At 39.4% G+C, this 25,301-nt stretch overlaps 1 protein-coding gene across 1 annotated transcript in view; it reads left to right on the top strand.

Annotated features, from left to right (window-relative positions):
• Positions 1 to 25,301, top strand: part of GIGYF2 (GRB10 interacting GYF protein 2) — a 98,571-nt gene that overhangs the window by 3,747 nt on the left and 69,523 nt on the right. Inside the window, exons 2-3 of the mRNA XM_032225223.1 lie at positions 6,675 to 6,732; positions 21,638 to 21,767. Coding sequence (XP_032081114.1) covers positions 6,692 to 6,732; positions 21,638 to 21,767 — 171 coding nt within the window. The 5' untranslated portion in view covers positions 6,675 to 6,691. The remainder of the gene's footprint in view (positions 1 to 6,674; positions 6,733 to 21,637; positions 21,768 to 25,301) is intronic.

Genomic DNA, 25,301 nt, shown 5'->3' with positions numbered 1-25,301 from the left:
AAACATGCTTTTATTACAAAACTGCACACAAGCATAGCCATCTGTGAATGTAAGCATTTAAGAGCTTCTCCTTTGTTCATAAAATAACCAGTGTGATAAACTATAATGACCTAAAAAAGCTAGAGATGATTGGAAGGATTAATAGTCTTAACTATTAATGCTGTCTTGTAATGACTCATCTTGAAAGCCTTAAAGACTGTTCATTCCTCACACATTCACTTTAGCTGGCTGTGCATAATTTCCTAAACATAATTCTAATTATTTCCTGGTTTTAAGAAGTGAAACTTTTTTTCCTTTGAAGTACGTATTGATAATCCAAACAAAATTATCCAGTCTCTTCCAGTTTCATACCATATTCCAGGAAGGGTACAACAGCATATTTAAAATATTTTATCAATTTTGCTACAAGGACTATAGATTAAGTTGAAAATGTGATTGTGACGTCTGTTGAATGATTATAAGTATTGACTTTTATTTACTTATTTATCCATGAAATTATCCATAAAATAGCCAACCAATCCATTTGAATGCTGATAGAAACATAGTGGGTGGCATGTTATCTATTTCAAGAAGTAGTGAAGAAATGAAAATAGCTGTTAATAAGAGCATGCTTCTGTCATCTGATTATATGAAAGCATGAATTGTGTATGCTAAGAGAAACATAAAAGTAAGTGGAATGTCATACTTAAGAGTGTATGTGATAATAAAGAAAGAGATGGAGTCAGGAATATATAGGTGCTGAATGTATATGGATTGAATACCAAAATGAGTGGCCAATATGAAAGAAATACTTTGAGATGGTTTTGTAACATAGACAGAATGAATGAGGATTGTATTGTCAAAAAGTGTATATAAGAAGACTGAATGGGTCTAGAGGAAGCAATTGAATGAAAATGATGAGATTCTTGAAAAGAGAGAGAGAGAGCTATGCAGGTTTAAAGAACTTTTTATCTTTTACTTATTTCAGACTAAAATTCTTATGTGCTATAATTTCTTCACTGGGGAGCAGCCTGAAATCCATGATCGATTACCTTTTCTGCACCATTTTTTTCTTCTGCAGTATTTTTCAGATACAGTGAACAAAACTAATCCATCTTCTGATTGTAGTCATACCATAGATTTATTTACTTTGAGACTTGATTGTGAAAGAAGGAATCTTCTTATTCTACTGTGCATCCTTTTGTGGTTTTTGCAGGTCTGCCATACAATATTAAGTCCTTCAGATTTTGGATCCAAAAAAGTAGTTTTTCTTAGGTAACTACTACAGAATACAGACTTGAAAAGCAATGGGAGCTGCTGGAGAGAATTGAAAACAGTTAAGAGCTCAGATACATACAGTTTTTTTCAGAGTATAAGATGCTCTGAAGTATAAGACACATCTAACTTTTGGGGAGAAAAACAAGGGGAAAAATCTGCCTCCCAGCAATTTAACCCTAACCCTAACTCCTCCCAATTATTTAAGTAATTCTCCAAACATGACTAAGTCAGGGTGTAATTAAACAACAGGACACTGTTACATTTCAGACTATACTTGTACAGAAACTGTTAAAATTGATGTGGCTTTCTGGAAGTATACGTTATTCTCTGCTATTTAAAAGAAGATTCAATAGCACTGGGCCTCTTCAGACCAAGCATTTATTTTAAAAAGCTTCTTCATTTTGTTAAGTTGTCTAGCACAATAATAAAGCAGTTTTTTTAAAAAATAAGTTTAATAATTTGAACATTCTATACAGGCATTTATAGTTATGACTTACCTCCTTGCAGCAAACAGCCTGATTAGCACAAGACAAAAAATCTGCCTCTGCCTTCCAGCAATTTGCTTGGCGCAGGAAACAACAAGTTTCACTTTCAATTTGAGCATGGGCCTCCCAATCATCAGCTGTTTCAGGCTGCAGAGATTGCATAGCTGCAAGCCCCATTTTCTCCATTTGCTGCAAGGAGGTAAACTGCTGGGAGGCAGAGGCCAAAGTGTGGGGGCTGGTGGGTGAGCGGGGCTACATTCTGTGTATAAGACACACCCAAATTTTCACCCTCTTTTAGGGAGGGGAAAGGTGCATCTTATACTTCAAAAATATGGTAGTTATCCCTCACTCCCAGAATATTTTAAAGTCTATCACCAACATTTTTTTAATGCTGCTGTTACTTTCTGTGGATATTAATGTAATCTCCCGTATACACAAGCCTCCATCTTTTTGCAGAGTCTCTTTGGTATTGAAAAATGACCAGGATCCTATATTGCTGCCTCCCTAGGTAACAATGACGGGTTAAGTGTTAAAATCTGTTAGTTTCTATTTAATAATACAATGTACCTTATAATTCTCAAACAAATTTAATTGTAGATTTTATTTTTTATAAAGTTAAATAGAGCTGTACTTTAACTTTCTAGTCATGGTGTTTGCTCTCTCCCTCCCCCCATCTCCCTTATCCCTCCCTCTACCTTTCATGCACTTTTCATTATAGTATGACGGACCTATTGCTATGTTTTCTGAGTGAGTTAGCAGAGAGGCATGTGTGCTAGCGAGGGAGAGTTGCTGGGGGAGTGTCCTATTTTAAGAAGTCTCCAAACTCAGGTTAGTGTAGATTTGTAGAGGAGTATAAGTGGCTCAGTGGCCAACATGCTGAGGTTGTCGATCAGAAAGTTTGGCAGTTTGGCTGTTCGAATTCCTAGTGCCGCATAACGGAGTGAGCTTCTGTTACTTGTCCCAGCTTCTGCCAACCTAGCAGTTTGAAAGCATGTAAAAATGCATGTAGAAAAATAGGAACCACATTTGGTGGGAAGGTAACAATGTTCCGTGTGCCTTTGGTATTTAGTCATGCTGGCCACATGACCACGGAGGTTCACCGACAAAAGGGCAAACAACAAAAGCGCGCCCGACTAAACCGCGGTGACAAAACCGTGAGTTCTAACACGCGCCGATGAATGAGCGCTGAAGCGCGGCAACAACAGCACGGTGACAGAAGCGCGCTGTAAACCTAACCCTAAACCTAACCCTAACCTTAACTTAAATCGTGCTTCTGTCGGCGCCCTGTTGTCGCCGCGTTGATGATGTCGCGTTGATGGCATTGCGATTTTGTCGGCGCGATTTTGTTGTGCGCGCATTTGTTGAGTCACGGACCATGGAGATGTCTTCAAACAGTGTTGGCTCTTTGGCTTTGAAACAGAGGTGAGCACCACCTCTTGGAGTCGGGAATGACTAGCACATATGTGCGAAGGAAACCTTTACCTTTATAAGTGTAAGCATTCACTCAAAGCAACAGAACAATTAAGATAGCAACAGCAATAGCAGTTAGACTTATATACCGCTTCATAGGGCTTTCAGCCCTCTCTAAGCGGTTTACAGAGTCGGCATATTGCCCCCACAATCTGGGTCCTCATTTTACCCACTTCAGAAGGATGGAAGGCTGAGTCAACCCTGAGCCGGTAAGATTTGAACCGCCGAACTGCAGAACTAGCAGTCAGCTGAAGTGGCTGCAGTACTGCACCCTAACCACTGCGCCACCTCGGCTCTTTTTAGATAATCTTCGACTGTATTGTATTCTTTCTTCATTGAATGTTTTTGCTCCTTTGGTTGGATATAATTTGCCACCGAGAGGGACCGATTAAAAGACTATTCCTGCCTTTGGATCATTGCACTGACCCATGGCAGAAAGGTATTTTAGTGCATTATAGAGCATCATATGCTGTTTTTTGTAGTTGGTTTGTGATTGGTTGGGACTTGCGGGATTTCTTCATGCTTATAGCTGCTAATGTCACCTATATGGACTTTAAATTTGGTCAGGGTTCATCTCATCACTTTGGATTGATTTTTTTTCTTTGAATGGTTTTTTTTTTTAATGGCTGAAAAGGGCTGGACTAAAAGCACCCAGACACTGATCATAGCAGCACAAGAACAGGCACTAAGCACCAGATTCATAAAAGTAGGGATCTATTAGACAGGACCAACGGTACAGAGTATGGAGAGTGGTTCCAACAGATCCCAGGAACATCAGCACTCTGTCCTAAAGAGTGCAGTGCTAGGATCAGCTAAGATCCTATGCAGAAAAATCAAACTCTGAGGTCTCTAGTAAAGGAGAATCCATATATCCCTATGGTTTATATTGTTTGTTGCATTTATCTTAGAAGAAAAACCCTTAGTAACCGTGGAAATCATAGGCTAGTAGATCAGGGGCTTTTTGTTTTTTTGAAGAAGTCTGTTTTATTTTTTAAATGAACACAGACAAAAACAAAAAACACAAAACCATCTTCCATTACAAATTGTAGAAAGTGTGGCGGTTGGTTACAAAAACTTCCATGCGTTCCTTCCACAGTCATCACCTACAATTCATATCGAATCACATATTTTTAAATCAAGTATGCAGTATTTATATACATTGCTTTCATCATACCTCAGCCTTCATTTGACTGTAATTGTTTTTACATCCTTTTATATGAAATATTCCAATTGAAAGCAAAACCACATAATGGCATTCCATTAACTCCTCCCAACATCCTACAATAAAATTGCATGTTTATAACATGTTCTAAATAAAATATGTTTAATTTCTAAATTTCCTTTCATAGTCTCCATTTGCAATTTATATAGAATTTCCTCTTAACAAACCAATACATATATATGCATTATTATCATTATCAATCATTTATTTAACTATAACCATTATCACTTCATTTTATACATAATACTCTAACTAAATTTAACTTAATTTTTATTATCAGCTTTCATTACATCAACCTGTGTCTTTCCAGTAAAAGTGCAGTCTTCTGTCTTTTGCCATTTGTAGCATTAGCATTCTGATTAATATTTTGGTAAGTCTTATATAGACTTCTCTTCACAAGTTATTGTTCATTTCATTTCTTATGTAAACTCGAAACCCTCCATTTGTTTTTTCAATCAGCTTATCTTTAGTTATCATTCGTGCTTCTGTTAAAGCTTCTCTCCCTATTTCCATCAATTTTTCTCTCTTTTCTTCTTCTGTACTTTGAAGTCTGGGATAGAGTTCCAGTCCATCTATTTCCTCTTTCCATATTCCACTCTTTTCATTTCCAGCCAGGCTCAATTTACTATCAATATCAACAGTTTTCTTGTTTCTTTGATTATTTTTCCCTTCAATTTTTAGAACTCTGTCCTCCACTTTTTCCAATTCATAAACATCCTCAATTTTTCCATCAAATTTTACTGTGCTGCGTTCTATATTCTCCAATCTCTTCTCAATTTTTTCTGTTACTGCAAAAATATTTTGAATTCCAAACATAATCATTTGCAATGTTAAGGTTTCTTTTTCTTGTTGTACCATTTTCCAATTTGTAAACACTGCCACTATAACATTCGAAGCTTTTTGTTAGATTTGAAGCGAGTTCATTTATAATCTTTCAAAGTCAAGGTCTCTCCACTCCAGCTATTGAAAGAGCTCCCGAAGAGCACCTGTATAAACAATCCGTGCTCTTCCCACTATCACACTATAAACAAGCAGAGAGACCTTGAAGTGTAAAGCAAATAATCAAAGGGGAAAAAAAAACAATATTTCCAGCCTCCAGTCTCCAAGTGGCAGTGCTACTTCCTTTCCTTCTATTATTACAGACTTCTTTGTATTCCTTTTAATATCTTTTTTATAATCCAAACTTACAGAGAAAAAAAAACTTCTTAAATGGAGAAAAAAACCATTCAGTCCAGCATTGTAAAAATAAAGGAAAAAATCTTAATCCATTGGTATATAAAAAGAAATAAAAAGTAGTAGAAGAAAAACTAATCCATTCAGTTTAAAAAATAGGAAATATTTGCAAAAGTTCCATCCATGAAAAAAGATTTAAAAAAACAAGGATAACACACTGTCTAATGTAGCTTAATTTCGCCGCTTACTTTTTTCTGTTTTCAAATTTAATTTAACTTTAATTTTTTGGGGTAATCTCTTGTCTAATAATACAATTTCCTCATCAAATGGCACACTTTCTCTTTCTGCTTTCCTCCCGTTCCGGAGCTGTCCCAACTTCAGCAGCTTCAGTGACTGCGCTTCTATCTCCTGGATCAATCAGGGACTTTGCGATGTCCCTGAGATCAGCAGGACATACTCTTCCCTGTCACCGCCTCTGCGGAATGGTCTAGGTCCAAAAGGACCATCCAGCGACAAAAGTATTGACTGCAATTCCGAAGCAACAAGATCGCACGTTGTGTCGTCGCAATCGGGCTATTTGTGAAGTGTGTGAAATAGACATTTGTTTGTAATTATACATTTATGGATATATAGCAAAGGCAAGAATCTTTCTCAATCACACAAGATGGTACATCTGTCTTCTGACTTGTATGTTATATTGCTATATTTTGGAATACAAAGTTAGAAAAAAGGTTAGTTACTTCTGCTCTCCCAACTCAAACATTGACAAACATTCTCTGCCATCGCTGCCCCAGGTTTTAAGGTAGAGAGAATTGGATTGGTAGCAAAAATTAGGTGTTCACTATAGAACATGCTGAGAGTAATGCTGGGTTCTTCCAAGTTGATTGAGTTCTTTTAAAGGAAGCATCTTTCCTAATATTGAAAATGGAACAGTTGAATTTTAGTGGATACTATGTTTTATGCATTTATTGGACTAGAAGACCTCCAAGACCTCCCTTCCAGCTCTAAGGTGGCACTAGAACTCATATATAGTATTATGTATTCATAGCTTGTGTTTTCTTTTTCAGGTTAATATTTTTCAAAAATGGCAGCAGAAACTCAGACACTTAACTTTGGGCCTGAATGGTAAGTCTGTCTTTCTCTTTATTTTTCTAAAAGATTTTTTTTCTATGAATGTTGATAATAGCTGGTTTATCAATATATTGCTTCAAATGGCTCCTTAGAAAAATACATAAGGTGTTGAATTATTTTTGTTAAATTGCAATTATGTAAGTTGTTTGTTTAAAGAATTTATATGGCTCCCTATCTCATTAAGATAGTGATCTTAGGCTGCTCCCAACAACTACTAAAAACATTACATAAAGTACCGTCTCATCAAGTCTCCATAACCATCCACACTACTGACCCCCAACTCAACACAATCCTGTGCCGGGCGGGAAGGAGAGCTAGGGTTCATGGCCTTTCAGAGGGCTAAAAGAATACCCCCCCCCAAATATCAGGTGGGAGACTATTCTAAATCAGATTTTTTAGTTTGAATTGTGTTGTATTGGAGAAATCTCACATCAATTTTATGATGTCCCATGGTGATATAATTAAATGTTTTTTTTCCCTTAACCATCTTTCTTACTTGAAGAAAATATTGATAGTCACTTTGCTATTTCCTGCCATATTATACAACTTAGGGAAACCTGTGAGATATTTCCCTGGTTTATTTCTCATTGTTTCTTGTACATTATCTGAAAAAAGTGATGAGTCATTTCTGTATTAGACCTAAATACAGTAAAACTGACTATGGTTTTGGGCTTCACAATAGTCAGTAAGTAAATATTGAATTAGCCAGTTGTCCATCTAATTCACCATTCTTATGGTGTATAAAGCCAGTTAGGTGCCTTCTGAAAGTTGCATAATATACAATAGGATGATGGTCCTCTTTTGAGGTCACTCTAAATAAAAGGAGATTACTTGAGGTGGTAATCAGCAAGTAGAAGCTTGCATGTTATGGGCATATGATTTAAACAGATGACAAACAAGAAAGAATAAAAAAGCCTGCTTGATTAGATTGAGGGAAGTAGAAAAGAAAACAAATAAGTAGATGGATGAGCTTAAAGAGTAGAATGCTGTGAATCAGACCGGATTCAAATTGATATTTACACAAAAAGGGTATGATTCAAGCTGTCAAAGAGATTCTGGGGCACACTGGTTTTGAGAGAATTCGAATTTAGACTGTACAGTATATAGACCAGCTAACCTTTTTGTCATCGGGTGCCAAAAGCTTGTGCTGGCATGCACACGTGAGTGCCCGCATCCATAATGCAATGCGCCCTCAACTCCCCCACCCTCTTGTGCATGTACCTGAGACACCCCTGTGCTGCGCCTGCCCCCATGCACGTGTGCATATCCCCCCCACATCCCGTGCATGCATGTGTGCCCCCCCACGCATGTGTGCAAGGAACCCTCCCCCCCTTCCGGCACCTTGTTTTTGGCCTAGCAGGCCTCCCTACAGCCTCGGACCAAAAACAGGTTGGGGGTGCACCCCATTCCTTGTGCTTTCCCCAACCCCCACGCTTGTGCACATGAACCCCCACTATGCTTGTGCATGCACCTCCAGCATGCACCCTGCACATGTGCAGCAGAGACCTGAAATCAGCTGGCTGGAGGGAGGCGTGCGCACATGCGCAGTGGAGCTGAGCTGGGGCAACAGCTTGCGTGTCCGCAGAGAGGGCTCTGCATGCTACTGGTGGCACGTGTGCCATAGGTTCGCCATCATAGATATAGACAATAATGCCAGAATCAATTTTGGGCCAAGTGGATAAAAATAGGAATCATAGGATGTTTAAGGTGAATTAACCCTACCAAGTTTTAGTGAGTTGTAAATATTGTAATATTTCATGGACACCATTTTGAATGGTTTCATGGTAAATTTTTGCCTTACATCTTCTTTAAACAAGAGATGAAACAAGAACAGCACAAAAGGTTCTAAATCAGTAGTGTCTCCAGGAATGGGCGTGGAGTACAGAATAACAAAAGTAGCAATGTGTTAGTTCAAGCACCACCCCTTTTCCATATATTGTAATTTTTCATGCATATAATTGCAGCACAATGCTGCTTTCACCATCCTGATGCAAGTAGCAGAATCTTAAGGATACCACTGCTCCTGATTGTTCAACAGTCTCTGAACTGAGAAGCATAATACTCCAATTGAATAGTACAATATTTGAAAACTACAGGTAGTTCTTGGTTTATGATGGCAATTGTGAGTAGAATTGATGTCGCTAAGCAATGTGATTGTAAAGAGTGATGTTAAAAGTACTTAGTAACAGTAATTCCAGCAATCCCAGTTTTACCATTAATCAAGCAGCACGTGGGTCCTTTACTTTGGAAAGCCAGCAGGGAATATCAAAAATGATCACATGACTGTGGCTGTTTGAAATGTTAGAATTGCAAACTGGGTACTCAGCACCCGGATTGAAATCATATGATGGGGGGCATGTCATGTATAGAACTCTGAGAACTTGTCATAAACATAACTGGTCATTTGGCACTATTGTAATTTCAGACAGCCACAGAACAAATGGTTGTTAAATGATGACTGTCTACAGTTACAGCTCTGATGTTTCCATAGGCTTTTTGGAGTGCCCGTTTTAGAATGGTACTGATGAATTACCATTAACCTTGTTTTGTGGGGTTGAGTTCTTCTCGTGCTCCTTGTGAAATTCTCAAGCACCACAATGATTATCATAGCTGATTAGCTAGCTTATGCCACCCACTAATGCTAATATTGTGACTGACACTGGCCTTGATGTTCAAGGATACCCAAGGCAAATAGGCAAATTTCTTCTTTTGGATAGCAGTCGGAAGAATGACTGTTGCCTTTTCTTTACAAACAGTGAAGCTTTACTGTGTCTCATAATTGGCCTTTGGGGAATTGCAGAAGAGTTGTCATAATTATTTGTCAAAGTTGGCCCATTATTACTGTGTTTTCCCAAAAATAAGACAGGGCCTTATTTTCTTTTGACCCCCAAAATAAATGCTTGGCTTTATTTTCAGAGAGGTTTTATTATTTTTGAGATGCAGGAGGCGGTGAGCGTGGTCACCTCATGGCTGCTATTGTGTTGCAATATTTTCAGGGAGGGCTTATTTTCAGGGGAGGGCTTATTTTAGCTCATGTGCTCAAAAGCCCAATTTGGTTTATTTTCCAGGGAGGTCTTATTTTCAGGGAAACAGGGAAGTGGCAATATTCCATTGTACTAAAATTATGGCTTGCTGACATTGTTTTATTTTAGTTATTAGTGAAAAGTAGCAAAACAGGTTGATAGTGAGACACAGTTCCACAAAAATAGGCCACAGAGAAAGAGGCTGACACACAAGGTATAATTTCTTACCATCTCTTGCTCTTAAAAACATTTATGTCAGCCCTTGACACCCGTTCACTCTTTTTTTGAGAGACTTACATCTGCCCCAGTCATTGAGAATTTAAATGTAGTTTGATACAAGAAAGAATCACAGTTTATTTGCCTTGAGTGTAGCAGAGTTGAATTCCAGAAGTGCTGGCAGACTCACACAGAGGTATATCGTATTTATAATGGCAGAAAAGAAGTGCTTAGGGCAGACCACGTTGAAAAATTAAAAGCAGGGAAAGAGAAGTTTTAAAATGAATGAAATCCAAATAATAGCCTTGCTACCCTAAAATAATGTTGATAAGCAACAAAGTTAATAAGATAGTAAAATAATTGGCTGGTACTTGACTCATTGAAGACTCCATTGCATCATTCACATCCTTCCCCTTTTTCAGCATTCTTTAAATATACCGTATAAGTGAAATTGTGGTACATATTTATTTATCAAATTTATATGGCCACTCATCTCACAAGAAAACACAATCATATTATATCCACATACATATGATTAAGCACCAGAACAGGGATGAACTGCTACCGGTTTGGACTGGTTCGCCCAAACTGGCAGTAAAAAATGCTACTGGTTCGCCTGAACCAGTAGTAAAACAATGCTTTAAAAAGTTTTTTCAAAGTTCCGATGATTACACAGCACAGCTGATTGTCACACAGCTGATCATTGTAACTTTTTAAAAAACTTTTTAAAGCATTTTTTTACTGCTGGTTTGCCTGAACCGGTAGTAAAAAAAAAATTACAAGGTTAGTGTGGCACAATTGATTGTGGGAACTTTTAAAAAAGTTTTTAAAACTTTTTTACTACCGGTTTGCCAAAGTTCTGACAATCCGCTGTGTGAAAATCAGCTGTGCCGTGCAATTTATATCAGCTAGAAAGCAGCACAGCTGTCCCCCCCCTGTTCTACTTACCTTTGCAGACTCAGAAAAGGTTTTGTAGCGCCTGTGGTGCGCATACATGCAAAGCGTGCATGTGTGCACAAAGTGAACCGGTAGCAGATGTCAGAGCATTTCACCCCTGCACCAGAGCCACCTCAAGTTCTCACTGATTCCCTGAGAGCCCCAGGTCAGGTCTTGAGGAACTTCTGAAAAATAGAGATGGAGCTGACCTCACTTCAGGGAATCGAATGTTCCATAAGGCAGATGCCACAGCAGAGAAGGCCCATTTCCTCAGGCCTGCCAATATAGTAATTCCCTGAGAGATGGGATCCACAGCATGCCTCTCTTAGGACAGATCTGATGAGACAAGCAGAAATAATTAGAGAGAGGTGGTGCTTTGTTCGCAAGCCGAGATAACACCAGACGCCAAGTTGCAGTTGAACCATTTATTAACAAGCTAGCATAGAACTACGACAGCCAGACAAAAGGCTGTCTGATGGCTATTTGTAAGACCACTATCAGGCGGCCAGCCAATCCAGGGCTACGTTTAGCTGGAACCAATCAGTGAAACTCGGCTCAGCCCAGGTTGGAAGTCCAAGGACTTAACACTCCTTCCCCCCAGATCGCACAAGCGTAGTTGGACAGATAGGCAGGCCAATGGTGGATCCGCTCCGACCTGCAGAGTTTGGGGGGGCGATACTGATGGAGGAGTCTCACAGGTCTCCGGCAACGGACCCGATGGGCAAAGATTGCCCACGGAAAACTCCGTCCCCGGAACAGAATGACCCATTTCTGGTATGGGAGCTGGCGTGAGCGAGTCGGGCTGTAAAGGAGGCGAAGCTGGAAATGGTGAAGAGCATGGCCGGCAGGCATTGTCAGAGGCCAGGTTGGCATCCTCTTGGGACTGGAAATCAAGAGGGTCTTCAGAACCCTGCCGCCGTAATTGATTTACATGATGCCGCCATTGCCTGCCATCATCAAGGCATATCCTGTAAGAACAGGGCCCAGTGACAGCAATTACCTGACCTGGCAGCCACTTAAGGTCTCCCGCGAAATTCTGTGCAAAAACCCAATCCCCCACCTGAAAAACCCTACAGACGGGACAGCCGTGGCGGCCTGATATCAAAATACTCAGGATGAATTCTGTCCAATGTAGTGCGAAGCCAGCGACCCATCAAAATCTCAGCTGGGCTTTTGCCCATGCTCTGGCACAGGGTGGTATGTTGCGCTAGCAAGAACATGGCGAGGCGAGTGTGCCAGCTACCAGGGCCAAGGCGACGTAATGCGTATTTAACCGAGCACACTGCTTGCTCTGCCAAACTGTTCCCTGCCGGATGATAAGGAGCCACAAAAACTTGTCTAATACCCAAGGAGGCTAAATACGTCTGAAAGATAGCGGATGTAAACTGCAGGCCATTGTCAGATACAGTAGTATCCGGCAGCCCATGCATCGTGAAGAGCTTGCCCAGCAGCCTGATGATAGCATCTGAGATGATGGATGTCATGGGGATAAACGTCTATCTGCTTAGACAACGTATCCACCACCACGAAGAGATACGTATGTCCCTCCAACAGCCCCACAAAATCAAGATGGAGCCTAGACCATGGGCTCCGTGGCATCTCCCAGTCATGAACTGGTACAGCGGGGAGAACCAGCAGGCTTTGTTGGCACGGATGGCATCGCTGAACCCAGGATGCAATGTCAGCATCCATATTAGGCTACCAGGCTTAGGCGCGGCCAAGTGCCTTCATCCGCACTATGCACGGATGGCCATCGTAGAGGCAGGCGAGGACAATAGCCTTCAGTTCCGGCAGCACTACAATCCTGGTCCCCCATAACAAACACCCTTGGAGCTCAGAGAGCTCCCTATGGCAGCGGAGGAAAGGGGAAAAGGCCGGTGCCACTGGCCTCTTAGGCCACCCCCGCTGGACCCACCCCAGCACCCTGGACAACAGAGCATCCTTTCTAGAATAACAGGCAATGTTGATGGCGAAAAGGGGTAGATCGCCGTTGTCCACTAGAAAAACAGTGGAAACAAGAGTGGGGTCTGAAACCAACACGGCGAAAGAGGTCAGTAAATTCTTAACAGCTGCAAATACCTGAGATTCGCGGTCCATCCAGACCTACGAGGCTGAGCTATCCAGTAGCTGGTGCAAGGGTTCTGCTACAGTGGCCTTTTGCCACTGTTATTAAGTGAATCACTGCAGGTGTTAAGTTATTAACACGGTTATTAAGTGAATCTGGCTTCCTTCATGGATTTTGCTTGTCTACTGTCAGAAGGTTGCAAAATGTCAGATGGTTGAACAAACTGATCATGTGACTCCAGGACACTGCAACCATCATAAATATGAACCAGTTGCTAAGCATCTGAATTTTGATCATGTGATCATGGGGATGCTGCAATGGTCATAAGTGAAAAACGGTCTTAAGTCACTTTTTTCAGTGGTGTAACTTTAAATAGTCACTAAATGAACAGTTGTAAGTTGAGTATGTGTAAAGAATGCTGATATGAGACTTTAAACATAACCCATTAACTGCTGCCAATCAAATATTGGATAAGATAATTTGTAGGATTTTAATGTTTGTAAATCTGATTGTGATTATGTCAGTGCCTCACCAGCCATAAACCTCACCACAGGTCACTGGTAGGTAGGTAGGTAGATGTTTCCAGGTGTATTTATCCATGTGCTGGAGAAGGAAATCGCTGACAATCTGCAGTACCTAAGACTTTGTTTCGGCTGGCACAGTGCTTAATCAATGTAATTCTCATCAATCAGTTAAAGAGCTTTCCGAAAGGAAAAAAAAAGTTTTTGCACTCTACAAACCTCCCCAAAACACCCCGCTTTTCACCAAAATGGGCCCGTTTTCTTTTTTTAAAAACAGGATGAATAGCCTTGGGGGGCTTGCAGAGTGCTCCTGGGGGGCAAAAATGAGTAATAAATGGCCCATTTTTTGTGAAAACGGGCCCATTTTTTGTCAAAAAGATTGCATGCATAGGCTTATGGAGGCTTATAGAGTGCTGCTGGGGGCTAGGGGGGTAAAAATGGCCTGGTTTTTGCTCATTTCTGCCCTCCCCAGCCCCTGGGAGCTCTCTGAAAGCCTCCATAATGCTATGCACGGCCATTTTAGTGAAGGGGCGGGCTTCAGGAGGCAAAAAATGCTGTATTCGATGTATAGGACGCACCCAGATTTTCAGCCTCTTTTTAAAGGAAAAAGATGTGTCTTATAGTTTGAAAAATACGGTAGTTTGTTTTAGAAAAAAAAAGTGTAAAGACAAGACTGCTATGACTGCTTTTTGGCTTTTTGCCATTGTTGTATTGTGTTGGTCTTGGAATTAATAAAATCATAATTTGTTACATTTGGGGAAAGCATAAGTAATGTAGAGGCTGCAGGCCCTGATATTCCCTAGAAAAAATATTTTGTGTCCACTAGCTTCCCTCCTACCTGCTTTGGGGTGGCTGCATTGAGATCATTCCAGATGCCTTTAAATTTCCCCAGGAGACGTTTCTGAACTATCAAATGTTTATGATATTTTCTGAGATAGTTGGTCTAATCTGGAAACAAAGTCATGCTGATGATACCATGCTTTAGAGTTTTTAGACTATTGTTTTAGGTAAGGTGACCAGACGTCCCGATTTCAGCTGGATGGTCACGCTTTATAACAATTTATCCCGTGTCCCGGGCCGTTTGAAAAAAGTCCCGATTTTCTGGCTTCATGTTGAAAGCCCAGTGGATTTGCTTAAGAAATCCTAACCGGGGCAAGACAAAAGACACCCTGTCTAATCCCTCTCTGTCTCTGTCTCAGTACTTTCATTGAAGATATTAAAACGTTAAAGCAACAAAACGGACCCCCCCGCGCCCCTTTTACTCACTTTTATAAGAAAAAATGACCAAGTACCATAGAGCTCCAGGAAACACTTGGCTAGAGAGGGAAGCGACTGTTACTTCCTGGATTTTCCGGAGGGGAGGGGCACGGAGGTTGGAGGTCTGCTCCAAAATGGTGACAAAGTTTCTTTGAAAAATATTTCCCTGACTAATTTCACCATTTCAATTTGCTCAGTTCTTTGTATTAAGATCTACATCATTCTGGGTTGACTTGTAGTGCAAGCCTGCTGGTAAGTGAGCTGGGTTTTTTTCTTTTATTTTTTTAATGTATTTTAAAATAATATTTTATTTATTGTGCATAGGATTTTTAAAAATTCTGTGTGGATTCTTTTTTAAAATTGTCTTAGACTATTTAAAAAAAGATTCTATCCAAAATAAATTGAAGTGAAACCATGTTTAAAAATTCTATGCACAATACTTTGAAATATATTGTGCATAGAAACAATACTTTGAAATGTTTTACTTCAATTTATTCTGTGTGGATTCTTTTTTTAAATTGTCTTAGGCTATTTAAAAAAAGATTCTATCCAAAATACAAAATACCAGCTGCAGTTATTCACTTAAGAACTGTGGCAAGAAAGGTGGTATAATGGGCTTAGTGACCAAAGTTACAATGGCATTGAAAAAAGTGACTGATGACCATTTTTCACACTTAGCGACCATTTTCACTCTTAGCGACCGTTGCACCATCCTCATGGTCACGCGATCAAAATTTTGATGTTTGGCAACAGATTCGTATTTATAATGGTTTCAGTGTCCTGGGGTCATATAATCACCTTTTGTCAAAGTCAAATGGGGAAACCAGATTCACTTATGCTACTAACTTATCAGCTGCAGTTATTCACTTAAGAACTGTGGCAAGAAAGGTGGTATAATGGGCTTAGTGACCAAAGTTACAATGGCATTGAAAAAAGTGACTGATGACCATTTTTCACACTTAGCGACCATTTTCACACTTAGCGACCATTGCAGCATCCTCATGGTCACGTGATCAAAATTTTGATGTTTGGCAACAGTTACAATTTCTATTTGTAAATTGTAGTTATGTTGAAATAAAAAAAAATTACAATACTATTTTTGCGTTGTATGAAAATTTTTGTTGCTCCGTAATCAACAACCCCTCCCCCGGTCAAAGGTGTCCCTCTTTACCAATCTGAAAATCTGGTCACCTTAGCTTTAGGCAACAGGGGCCAATTTGAGTGTAGTTTCCTTTTGATTCTGTTATACTGTGTGGCCCATCATTTTTATTTTTGTATTTTATATTTATATCTTTTACGTGTTTTAATTTATGTGGGTTTCAGGAGAATATGTTGCTTTTGTTGTTGTGATACATCATTTTGTATTTGTATTTTGTATTTGTGTTTATTTGTATGCCGCCCTTTTCCCTGGGGGGACTCAGGGCGGCTCACAATCAAAAGGAAAGGGGAAACAGACTTTTACAAATAGACAGTACATAATTAAAACGCAACATTCATACCATTCGGGCGGGACACAGTCTTTAGCCCCAGGCCTGACGGGATAGCCAGATTCTAAGGCTGTGCGGAAGGTCTGGAGGGTGGTGAGGGTACGAAGCTCCACGGGGAGATCGTTCCATTGGGTCGGGGCAACCACCGAGAAGGCTCTCCTCCGCGTGGTGGCCAGTCAGCATTGGCCAGCGGATGGAATTCGGAGGAGGCCTAAACAATGGGATCTAATGGGTCGTGCGGAGGTGATCGGCAGTAGGCGGTCTCTCATCATCCCGAGTCACATTGTTAAAGTTGAGCAATTTTAGAAACGTAGCAAGTAAGTAAATAAGTAAATAAATAAGTAAATATTACTTTGTGTTTGGAATAAAGCTACCCTATAACAGTATTTCAAAGTTTCATGGTTGGCATAAAATAGCTAGACTGATTATTTGAATAGATAGAGAAATAATATTCAAGTAATTGAACATTGCTTTTATTTTTATTTATTGCCATGAAAACAGTGGCCACAAGGTGGTAGCAGATTAATAGGATAAAATTCTAATTTGCTTGCTAAATCTTTCTTCATTTCTTTTAATAACAGATGAAACGTCACTTGATACTTTTAATAGATCTCATTTTAATAGTTACTGTATTATTCAACAATAGTTTGCTACTTTTATTTAATATCTACAATGAGGCTTCAGAATATTAGTACATTAGTGGGAAGTATAAAAAAGATGCTTGATGAAATGAAAGTGGTTATGAATAAGGAAAATTATATATAAGAAAATGATTCCTCTGTCATGACAGCAACCAACAGACAATTTGGAGTATGTAAAGATTGTATCTCCTCCTGACGTTGGATAGATTTTCTTTATAGCAGATGTCATGAATTTTATTTGTTATGCCATCCTTGTTGCCATGCAATAAGCAAATGCATCACATCTTTTTTGTTCTAAACAGGATTTTTGGACATTGAACTATCTTGTGTCAAAGGATTACATGCCTTTCTCTTTGTAATTGATATGCTTTGTAAGATGGTTTACTTAATTCCCTGTTGTGGCATCGCCTCTGCCCTGAGATACTTAATTCAACAAATCTTCCAAAGCCATGGTCTAATGATTCAGAGTAGTTTTGGAAAGTTTATTTAAATTACTGGATATCAAACTCCACCTATCTTCTGGGAAAGTTGATTGAGGGGGGTGGGGGAATCAAGGAACAAATGCTAGTTTAGAACAATCAGAGATGTAATATGCTAGTTTAGAACAATAACAGATGCAAATGTAGGATTGCACTCCTTTAATGACCTAGCCTGAAACTGTCTTAACTATATCCTTTGTACATGGGGACCCACAATTTCTTTCTTTCATTCATTCATTCATGATAGTGATGAATGATAGCAGTGTTCCAATATCTAAGGGGCTGTGACAAAGAATAAGGGGTCAAGCTATTCTCCAAAGCACCTGAAGGCAGAACAAGAAGCAGTGGATGGAAACTAACCAAGGAGAGAAGCAACTTAGAACTGAGGAGAAATTTCCTGACAGAACAATTAATGAGTGGAATGATTTGCCTACAGAAGTTGTTGGCACTCCATCACTGGAGGATTTCAAGAAGAGATTGAACAGCCTATGCCATGTCTGAAATGGTATAACGTTTCCTACTTGAGCAGGGGGTTGGACTAAAAGACCTCCAAGACCCATTCCAACTCTATTATTCTGTTATTTTATTATTAATATTTGATTTTTTACTATTAAGAACCCATATAGTAACAAATTGTTTAGTTTGATTAAAGAAGACTCATTGACAACACGGAATGATACCTAAATATCAGTGAGCATATTTTCACTATAATTTAAAAATTGAAAGTGGGTAGGTTTTACTCTGTTTGGTTAACAGTCTATATGATGAACTTCCAATTAAAACTCCTTTTAAATCCATAGTTTAATTTAAATTAGACATATTTATTAAATTTATCATGTAATTCATTGTTTAATCAGCTTTTTTTAAAAAAATGGGGCATTTATGATATAAAAGTCAGAAAATTATGTAGTTTTGGCCCATTAAAATACAAAGCACAAAAAGATTTTTGTATTGTACTCATGCTTATTGTGTTGTTTGCTAATCCAATTGAAGAGATTATGTTTAGCGCAGTATTGAAATCTAAGAGGGAATTCAAGTATGATAACAACACACAAACTTAAGAGTAATAGACCTGTTTAGAAAGTTATCACAGCTTTCGAAATAATGATTGTACATGATTATTTCAAAGCTTCAAACATTACTGAAAAACTGTGTTCAATTGAGACAACTTACCTGATCTCATCACATTATTCAAGTTAATAATTCAGACTAAAAGTAATTCTTCTAAGCAGGTCTTAGTTATAATGGACTAAATATGCATATTTCAGATAGTTGATTTGATATACATTTTAGGTCTATATTCTTCTTTCTTCAAATGCTAGGAAAGCAGCAGGCAGGATCGACGCCTGCTGCTTTAATACTGCAATCCATTGAAGATCAGGCTGTGAAGATAAATAGCTAGATAAAGAAAGGGAAGAGGTTAGCTCTGGAATGCTTTCTGCATGCTCAGCTAGTCTCTAACTTTTACAAGATGCTGTTGGAAGTTCTTAGTACAGCCTCTACTACCGTGTTTCCCCAAAAATACGACAAAGTCTTATATTTTTTGACCCAAATATGGCCTTGGGCTTATTAAAGGGGAGGGGTTATTGTTTTTGGGTTGCTGGGCAGCTGCTCCCTTGTGACTGGGCTCCCGAAGAGCTGGGCACAGCCTCAGGGTCGAATGGCTGTGTTGCGCTGTGGCAGCAGCAACACAGCAGCCACGAGGTGACCACGCTCGTGAGCAGCCACCTGGCAACCCCCCTTTCCAGCCAGACACAGTACCGCTGACCGACCTAGCGATACCTGGAAGGCACCAAGCAACGCAAGTGACTGTTCGCCGCCCTCCGCCTCCTGCGGCTTGGCGCCTTCGGGATGCCCCTAGGTGAGTGAATGGGGTTCTGCATGGCTGGAGAGGGGGGTTGCGCGAGCGGCTTTTCCGTTCCCCACTCGTGCGACTCGCAGGCTCACAATCCCCTTGGCTAACTCTACAATACCTGCAGAGCCAGGGCATCTCCGCTGCTGGCGCTGCCCACCACTTGGGTTTTTTTTGGTGGCTTTCAAAGCCCAGAGGATGGATGCAGCTGTGGAAGTACGCTCTATGGTAGTGTACAACCATAGAGCATACTCCCAGAGTGGTATCCTACCTCCGTGCTTTGGAAGCCACAATGGAGGACGGATGCCGCTCTGGGAATACGCTCTATGGTTGTACACTCTGCAGCCGCAAAAAAAAAAAAAACAGTGGGCGGCGCCAGCAGCAAAGATGCCCTGGTTCTGCAGGTACTGTAGAGCTAGCCAAGGGCATCGTGAACCTGGGAGTTGCGCGAGTGGGGAGCGGAAAAGCCGCTCACGCAACCCCTCTCTCTAGCCATGCAGAGCCCCATTCACTCACCTAGGGGTATTCCAAAGGTGTCGACCCGTGGGAGGCGTAGGGCGGTGCACAGGCACTCACGTTGCTTGGTGACTTCTGGGTACCACTAGGTCGGTCAGCGGTGCTGTGCCCGGCTGGAAAGGGGGGTTGCTGGGCAGCTGCTCACAAGCATGGTCACCTCATGGCTGTTGTGTTGTTGCTGCGACAGCGCAACACAGCCATTTGACCCTGAGGCTGTGCCCAGCTCTTTGGGAGCCTGCTCATAAGATAGCAGCTGTCCTGAAACCCCCCTCTTCAGCTGGGCACAGTGCCGCTGATCGACCTAGCCCAAAGTCACCAAGCAACGCAAGCGCCTTTGCCCCCAACTCGTTCCTACGGCTTGGCGCCTTCGGGATACCGCTAGGTCGGAGAGCGGTGCTCTGGCTGGCTGGAGGGGGGGTTGTCAGGGGGGCTTATTTTCAGGGGGGCTAATACTTTTGCCCACCCGAAATATGTGGCTTTAGTTTCAGGACAGGTCGTATTTTCGGGGAAACACTGTATAAGAGTCAATATGGAATTTTTAAAAAACTGGTCTTTTTGTTAGGTTCTTTTGTAATGATGAAGCCTTTGGAAGCCCAACCAATCAAGAGTAAAGTAATCTTCCAGTATCTAGTGGTAGACTCAAAAAAGTTATATCGAACAGATAGAATTTGACAATATAGAAATGACTGGGAAACAAGCAGGTTAGTTACAACACTCTGAAACTCTAATTCAATTTATCTGATTGCTTTTTTGAAGGACTTACGGTAACTTTTTTCAAGTGGCTTCTGTACTATAGAAGGTTGTCAAAGCTTTGTATGACAAAATAGTTACAAAACTAATATGAATGGAAAAGCAGGTCTGGAGTTCTGGTGGACCGGACCGACAGCCAGTTTCATTGCTTTCTTGAGTTATAGCAACTTCACATTTCATCTTTTCTCCATATTTGATCACAGAACATTTCATGTTGAATACAGTATAACAGGCATGACAGATATGAGGACACTTGGGCAAGAAGCTTTTAAGTAATCTTACAGTGTTATAATTTTTTGCCAGGGTATGTTGGCTCACATGAGTCCTATGTTTATATAGAGGCCTGTTTGGAACCTTCTACAATTTAAAAAATTGTTTAGCAAGAGTCATGTCCTTAACTCATAGTATGCAATTGGGCATCAGTCCAGCTAAACCATTTCAGCTTGTGATCACTGCAGCATCAGCATGTTTGTTGTTCAGCTGATTATTCTCCTGCTTTATTAAAATTGTTATAAACACTGCTATTTATCCACTGAAAAAACTTGCAGGAATTGCAGTTGTTCTTTGCACTCGCAAACCATTGTCTGGAGACAAGAGTGACGAACTCTTAACCTATTATAGCTCTTATTTTTCCCTTAAATTCTTATTCTTGCAATGTGCTAAATATCATAATATTCTAAATATATTCTGGTGATCAAATTCTCCATCATAGAGAAATGATATTTAGATGTGTGCCACTATCACTGGCATTTATTTATTTAGCATTGTTAATAAACTACCACATTACCTAACATTCTAGGTAAAGAAAAACAGCAATAATAAATGACAATAATTCTAATATGAAAAACAGAATATGTAACCAAGATGGAAGGTCACAATCAATTCAGAGCAAGGCATACTGGAATAATATATTTTTTATTATGCTTGTAATAAGGAAGATGGAACAAAACATACCTTACAAAAAGTGTGTTTCTTAATATGCAGGCTCCTACAGATATTGCCTATGAAGGACTCATAGTATAAGCTTGCATCGTATGATTTCAAATAGGGAAAAAGAAAAAGGATTCCGGTGTGACATGAATCTTCATATCCATTGTACTAATGAGAAAATTACATGTATAAAATACCTAGTTTCATTGATTTCTTTCCTCTCTAGGCTTCGAGCTCTATCAAGTGGTGGGAGTGTGACATCTCCTCCTCTCTCTCCAGCTTTGCCAAAGTATAAATTAGCTGATTATCGTTATGGGAGAGAAGAAATGTTAGCACTTTTTCTGAAAGATAGTAAGGTAAGTACGGGAAAATAGTCATATCTGATTATATTGAAATCTGGGCATAATTGTTAGGTTATGTTAATACAAAACAGGAGTAAACACCTTAAACTCAAACGTGCTAAATGGAGATCTTAAATAATGATTGATTAAACTATGAAAAGGTTTATGTTCCTCTAATCAACAACATTATGTTGCTTGTTTTTTTAAAGGTAAAGATTGTGTAGTCCTGTTTTAACTAATACATATGAAAAGATTAGTAAATTAATTGAGTTGTATCAAAATGTCTTAGTTGAATGAAAATATTCTTTAGATTCATCCACTCATATTTTTTTTATTCCATAAATTATTGATTACATTGTTTACTTTGATATGTGGACTAAGCCACTTAAAGTTATGAATATTTTGTGGGCTGGCTCTACTGCTGCCATGGGTAGTTTTTATTAGTATTACATCTTGTATACTAGATGATACTGCTCCGCTGTCTAGAGAATTCACTAAGAGAACTCACATAAATTTGTTACTTAGCTGTAACTGCAGCTCATAGAATGATTATCTGGGCATACACAGCCAGTAACAGAAATATTTGTATCAGCAGCACCAATTCTTCCACTGTTGATGATAGTTGCAGACCAACTGAACAAAGCTAGTGGCCTGGAATACTTGACTGCTGAAATCACAGGTTATTGAAACATAGAATGAAAAAATAGGAAGGACTTGAATATAATTTAGTCCAAGCTTCTATCCAGTGCAGGAATCCTACTACAGCATCTCCAATACATGGCTATCTAAGCTCTATATAAAAAAACTACAGAAAAAGACAGTCCACCAACTCCTGAAGAAGTCTATTCTATTGTTGAACAGCTCTTACTATTAGGATTTTTTTTTATGATGTTCAACCAAAATCTACTTTTTCATGATTTAAACATATTCTTATCCTGTTCATAGGGCAGCTGTAAACAATTCAGCTATGCCATCTACATGGCATGCCATCTACATGGCTATGCCGTCTTTTAGATAGTTGAAAACAGCAATTTTACCTTCTTGCAATTTTATCTTCTGTAAACATAATTTCCAACCATTCCAGATATTTTTTTTACATAAGTCCCTTATCATCTTGGTTGCTTACCTCTGAACAGATTTTAGTTTGTTGAAGTTCTTTCCAAAATGTGGTGCCACAACTGGATGCAGTATTGCAGCTATTGCCTAACCAGTGCTAAATAGAGAGCAATCATGACTTTCTTGGTCTTGGTACTACAGTATATGCTGAGGCAGCCTAACACTTCATTTGTATTTTGCAAATGCATCAGAGCCGCCCGAGTTGCTTGATAGTGAAATAGGCGGCACACACATTTAACAATCAGTAAATTGTTGGCTCATGTTCAGTTTGTGATCCACCAAGACACATAGCTTTTCATGTATTTTGTTTGTTTTGGTACCTTCAAATCAGGTTGATTCCTGGCTACTGCTGGACTAGTCCCTACAGTTTTCTTGGGAAGGTTTTTGTAAGTGGTTTACTATTGCTTTTCAAGGACAGAGAGTGAGTGACTGATCCAAAGTCACTCAGCAACTTCATGCCTAAAATGGGATTCTAACACATTATGTCTTGGTTTCTAGTCTAGTGCCTTAACTATATACCAAATTGGTTTTCTTGTAATGTGTACTGCTGCCCAATACAGGTATTTTCATCCTATATTCATGCCTTTGATTTTTTTTCTACCTATTTATTCCTGTTGAAATTCATCTTGTTGACTTCTGCCCGTTGTTCCTCCTTGTCTACGTTCTTTGAATCTTGGCACTGTCTTCCTAATGTTTACTATTTCTCCTAATTTTATACCATATAAAATTAATAATCATATTTTCTAACTTCTAATTTGATTGAACAGGATAGGCCTAGAACATAGCCTGTGGTACACCACTCAATTTTTCTTTCAGTTTGACATGGAGCTCTTAATGAATACTCCTTCAGTACAATTGTTCAACTAGCTCTGTCCATCTAATGGTAACATACTCTACCCATATTTTGATTGCAAGTTTTTTAGGTGTTGAGATTTTTTTTTTACTACTTGCTTCTCCTTGGAGAAAACTGTTTTCATTCAATTTTTATAGCTGCCTCTCTCACTAGGTGAAATTTAAAAAGTAAATTAAATTTTAAAAATAAAAACAATTATAATAATACAAAAACTAAAATATATGGCAATTGAGAATAAATCACCCATCATAATCCCTAAATTAATCAAGAAACAGGTCGCTGCAAATACTTGGGGTTCCAGACCTGGGCACAGCTCTTTCAAAAGCTATGAAAAACTATGAGAATTGGGATTATTCTAATTTAAGATACAGGTAATCCTTGCCTTTTGACAATTTGTTTAATGACCGTTTGAAGTTATGATGTAACTGGAAAAGTGATTAATGAACAGTCCACACACTTAATAACCATTGCACTGCTCCTATAGTCACATGATCAAAGTTTGTGCGCTCGGTAATGTATTTATGTCAATTGCTGCATCCCAGATCATGTGATTGTCATTTGTAATGACCTCAGAGGGCTTCCAACAAGCAAAGTCAATAGGGGAAGTCAGGTTCACTTGAAATCCATGTGATTTGCTTAAAGATCAAGGCAGAAAGATTGTAAAATTGAGTGTGACTCATGTAATGACTGCCTCACTTAGCAATAGAAGTCCTATGTCATATGTAGAAGACCACACACACACACACACACACACACAAACACAGACTAGAAGTAAATATACACACACAAACTTACAATAATGAACTCAGACCTTCAGGACTCTTAATATATACTTTAGTGATCAGCCTATTCACTTGATCTTGAATTCTGTGTTTTAATTTGCTTTTAATTGATGGTTTTCTTCTGGGAATTAAATTCCCATTCTTTTTTTAAAAAAATGCAGCAGTGGAGTATAATCACACTGGGAGTGTTCCATATTATCTCCTCTGACTTTTACTTCTGATAGTTATAATGTTTGAAGGAACAGAGTTGATTTTTAATATACAAATAGCATTTTTTTATGAAAGTGACATATATATGTGTGTGTGTGTGTGTGTATACACACACACACACACATATATACACACTCCCAAACACACACACACACACTCCCAAACACACACACACACACTCCCAAACGTATTAATCTCCAACGGATTCCAAAGAAAAACAATTACCAACCTAATCCAAAGGGAGACTCCCCCCCAAAAAACCAAGACACAGAACAGGACAACGGCATCACCCTCCTCCCTTACATCAAAGACACCACAGATGAAATCAGCAAAATTCTCCACAAACACAATATCAAGACAGCCTTCAACACTGACCCAAAAATACCCAACATCTTAAGAAACCCCAAAGACAAAATCCAGCTAGAAAACCAAGGAGTCTACGAAATATGATGCAAAATCTGCCCTGCAACATACATAGGACAAGAGAACAGGAGAATAAATGCACGCATCGCAGAACACAAGCACGCAGTAAGAAAAAAAGAAAAAACTTCCTCCCTTTTCCAGCACCTTAAAGCTACAGGACATGAA

This window comes from Thamnophis elegans, chromosome 10, assembly GCF_009769535.1.
Source record: "Thamnophis elegans isolate rThaEle1 chromosome 10, rThaEle1.pri, whole genome shotgun sequence".
NCBI lineage: Eukaryota > Metazoa > Chordata > Lepidosauria > Squamata > Colubridae > Thamnophis > Thamnophis elegans.
This window is presented reverse-complemented; position numbering and strand designations above follow the sequence as displayed.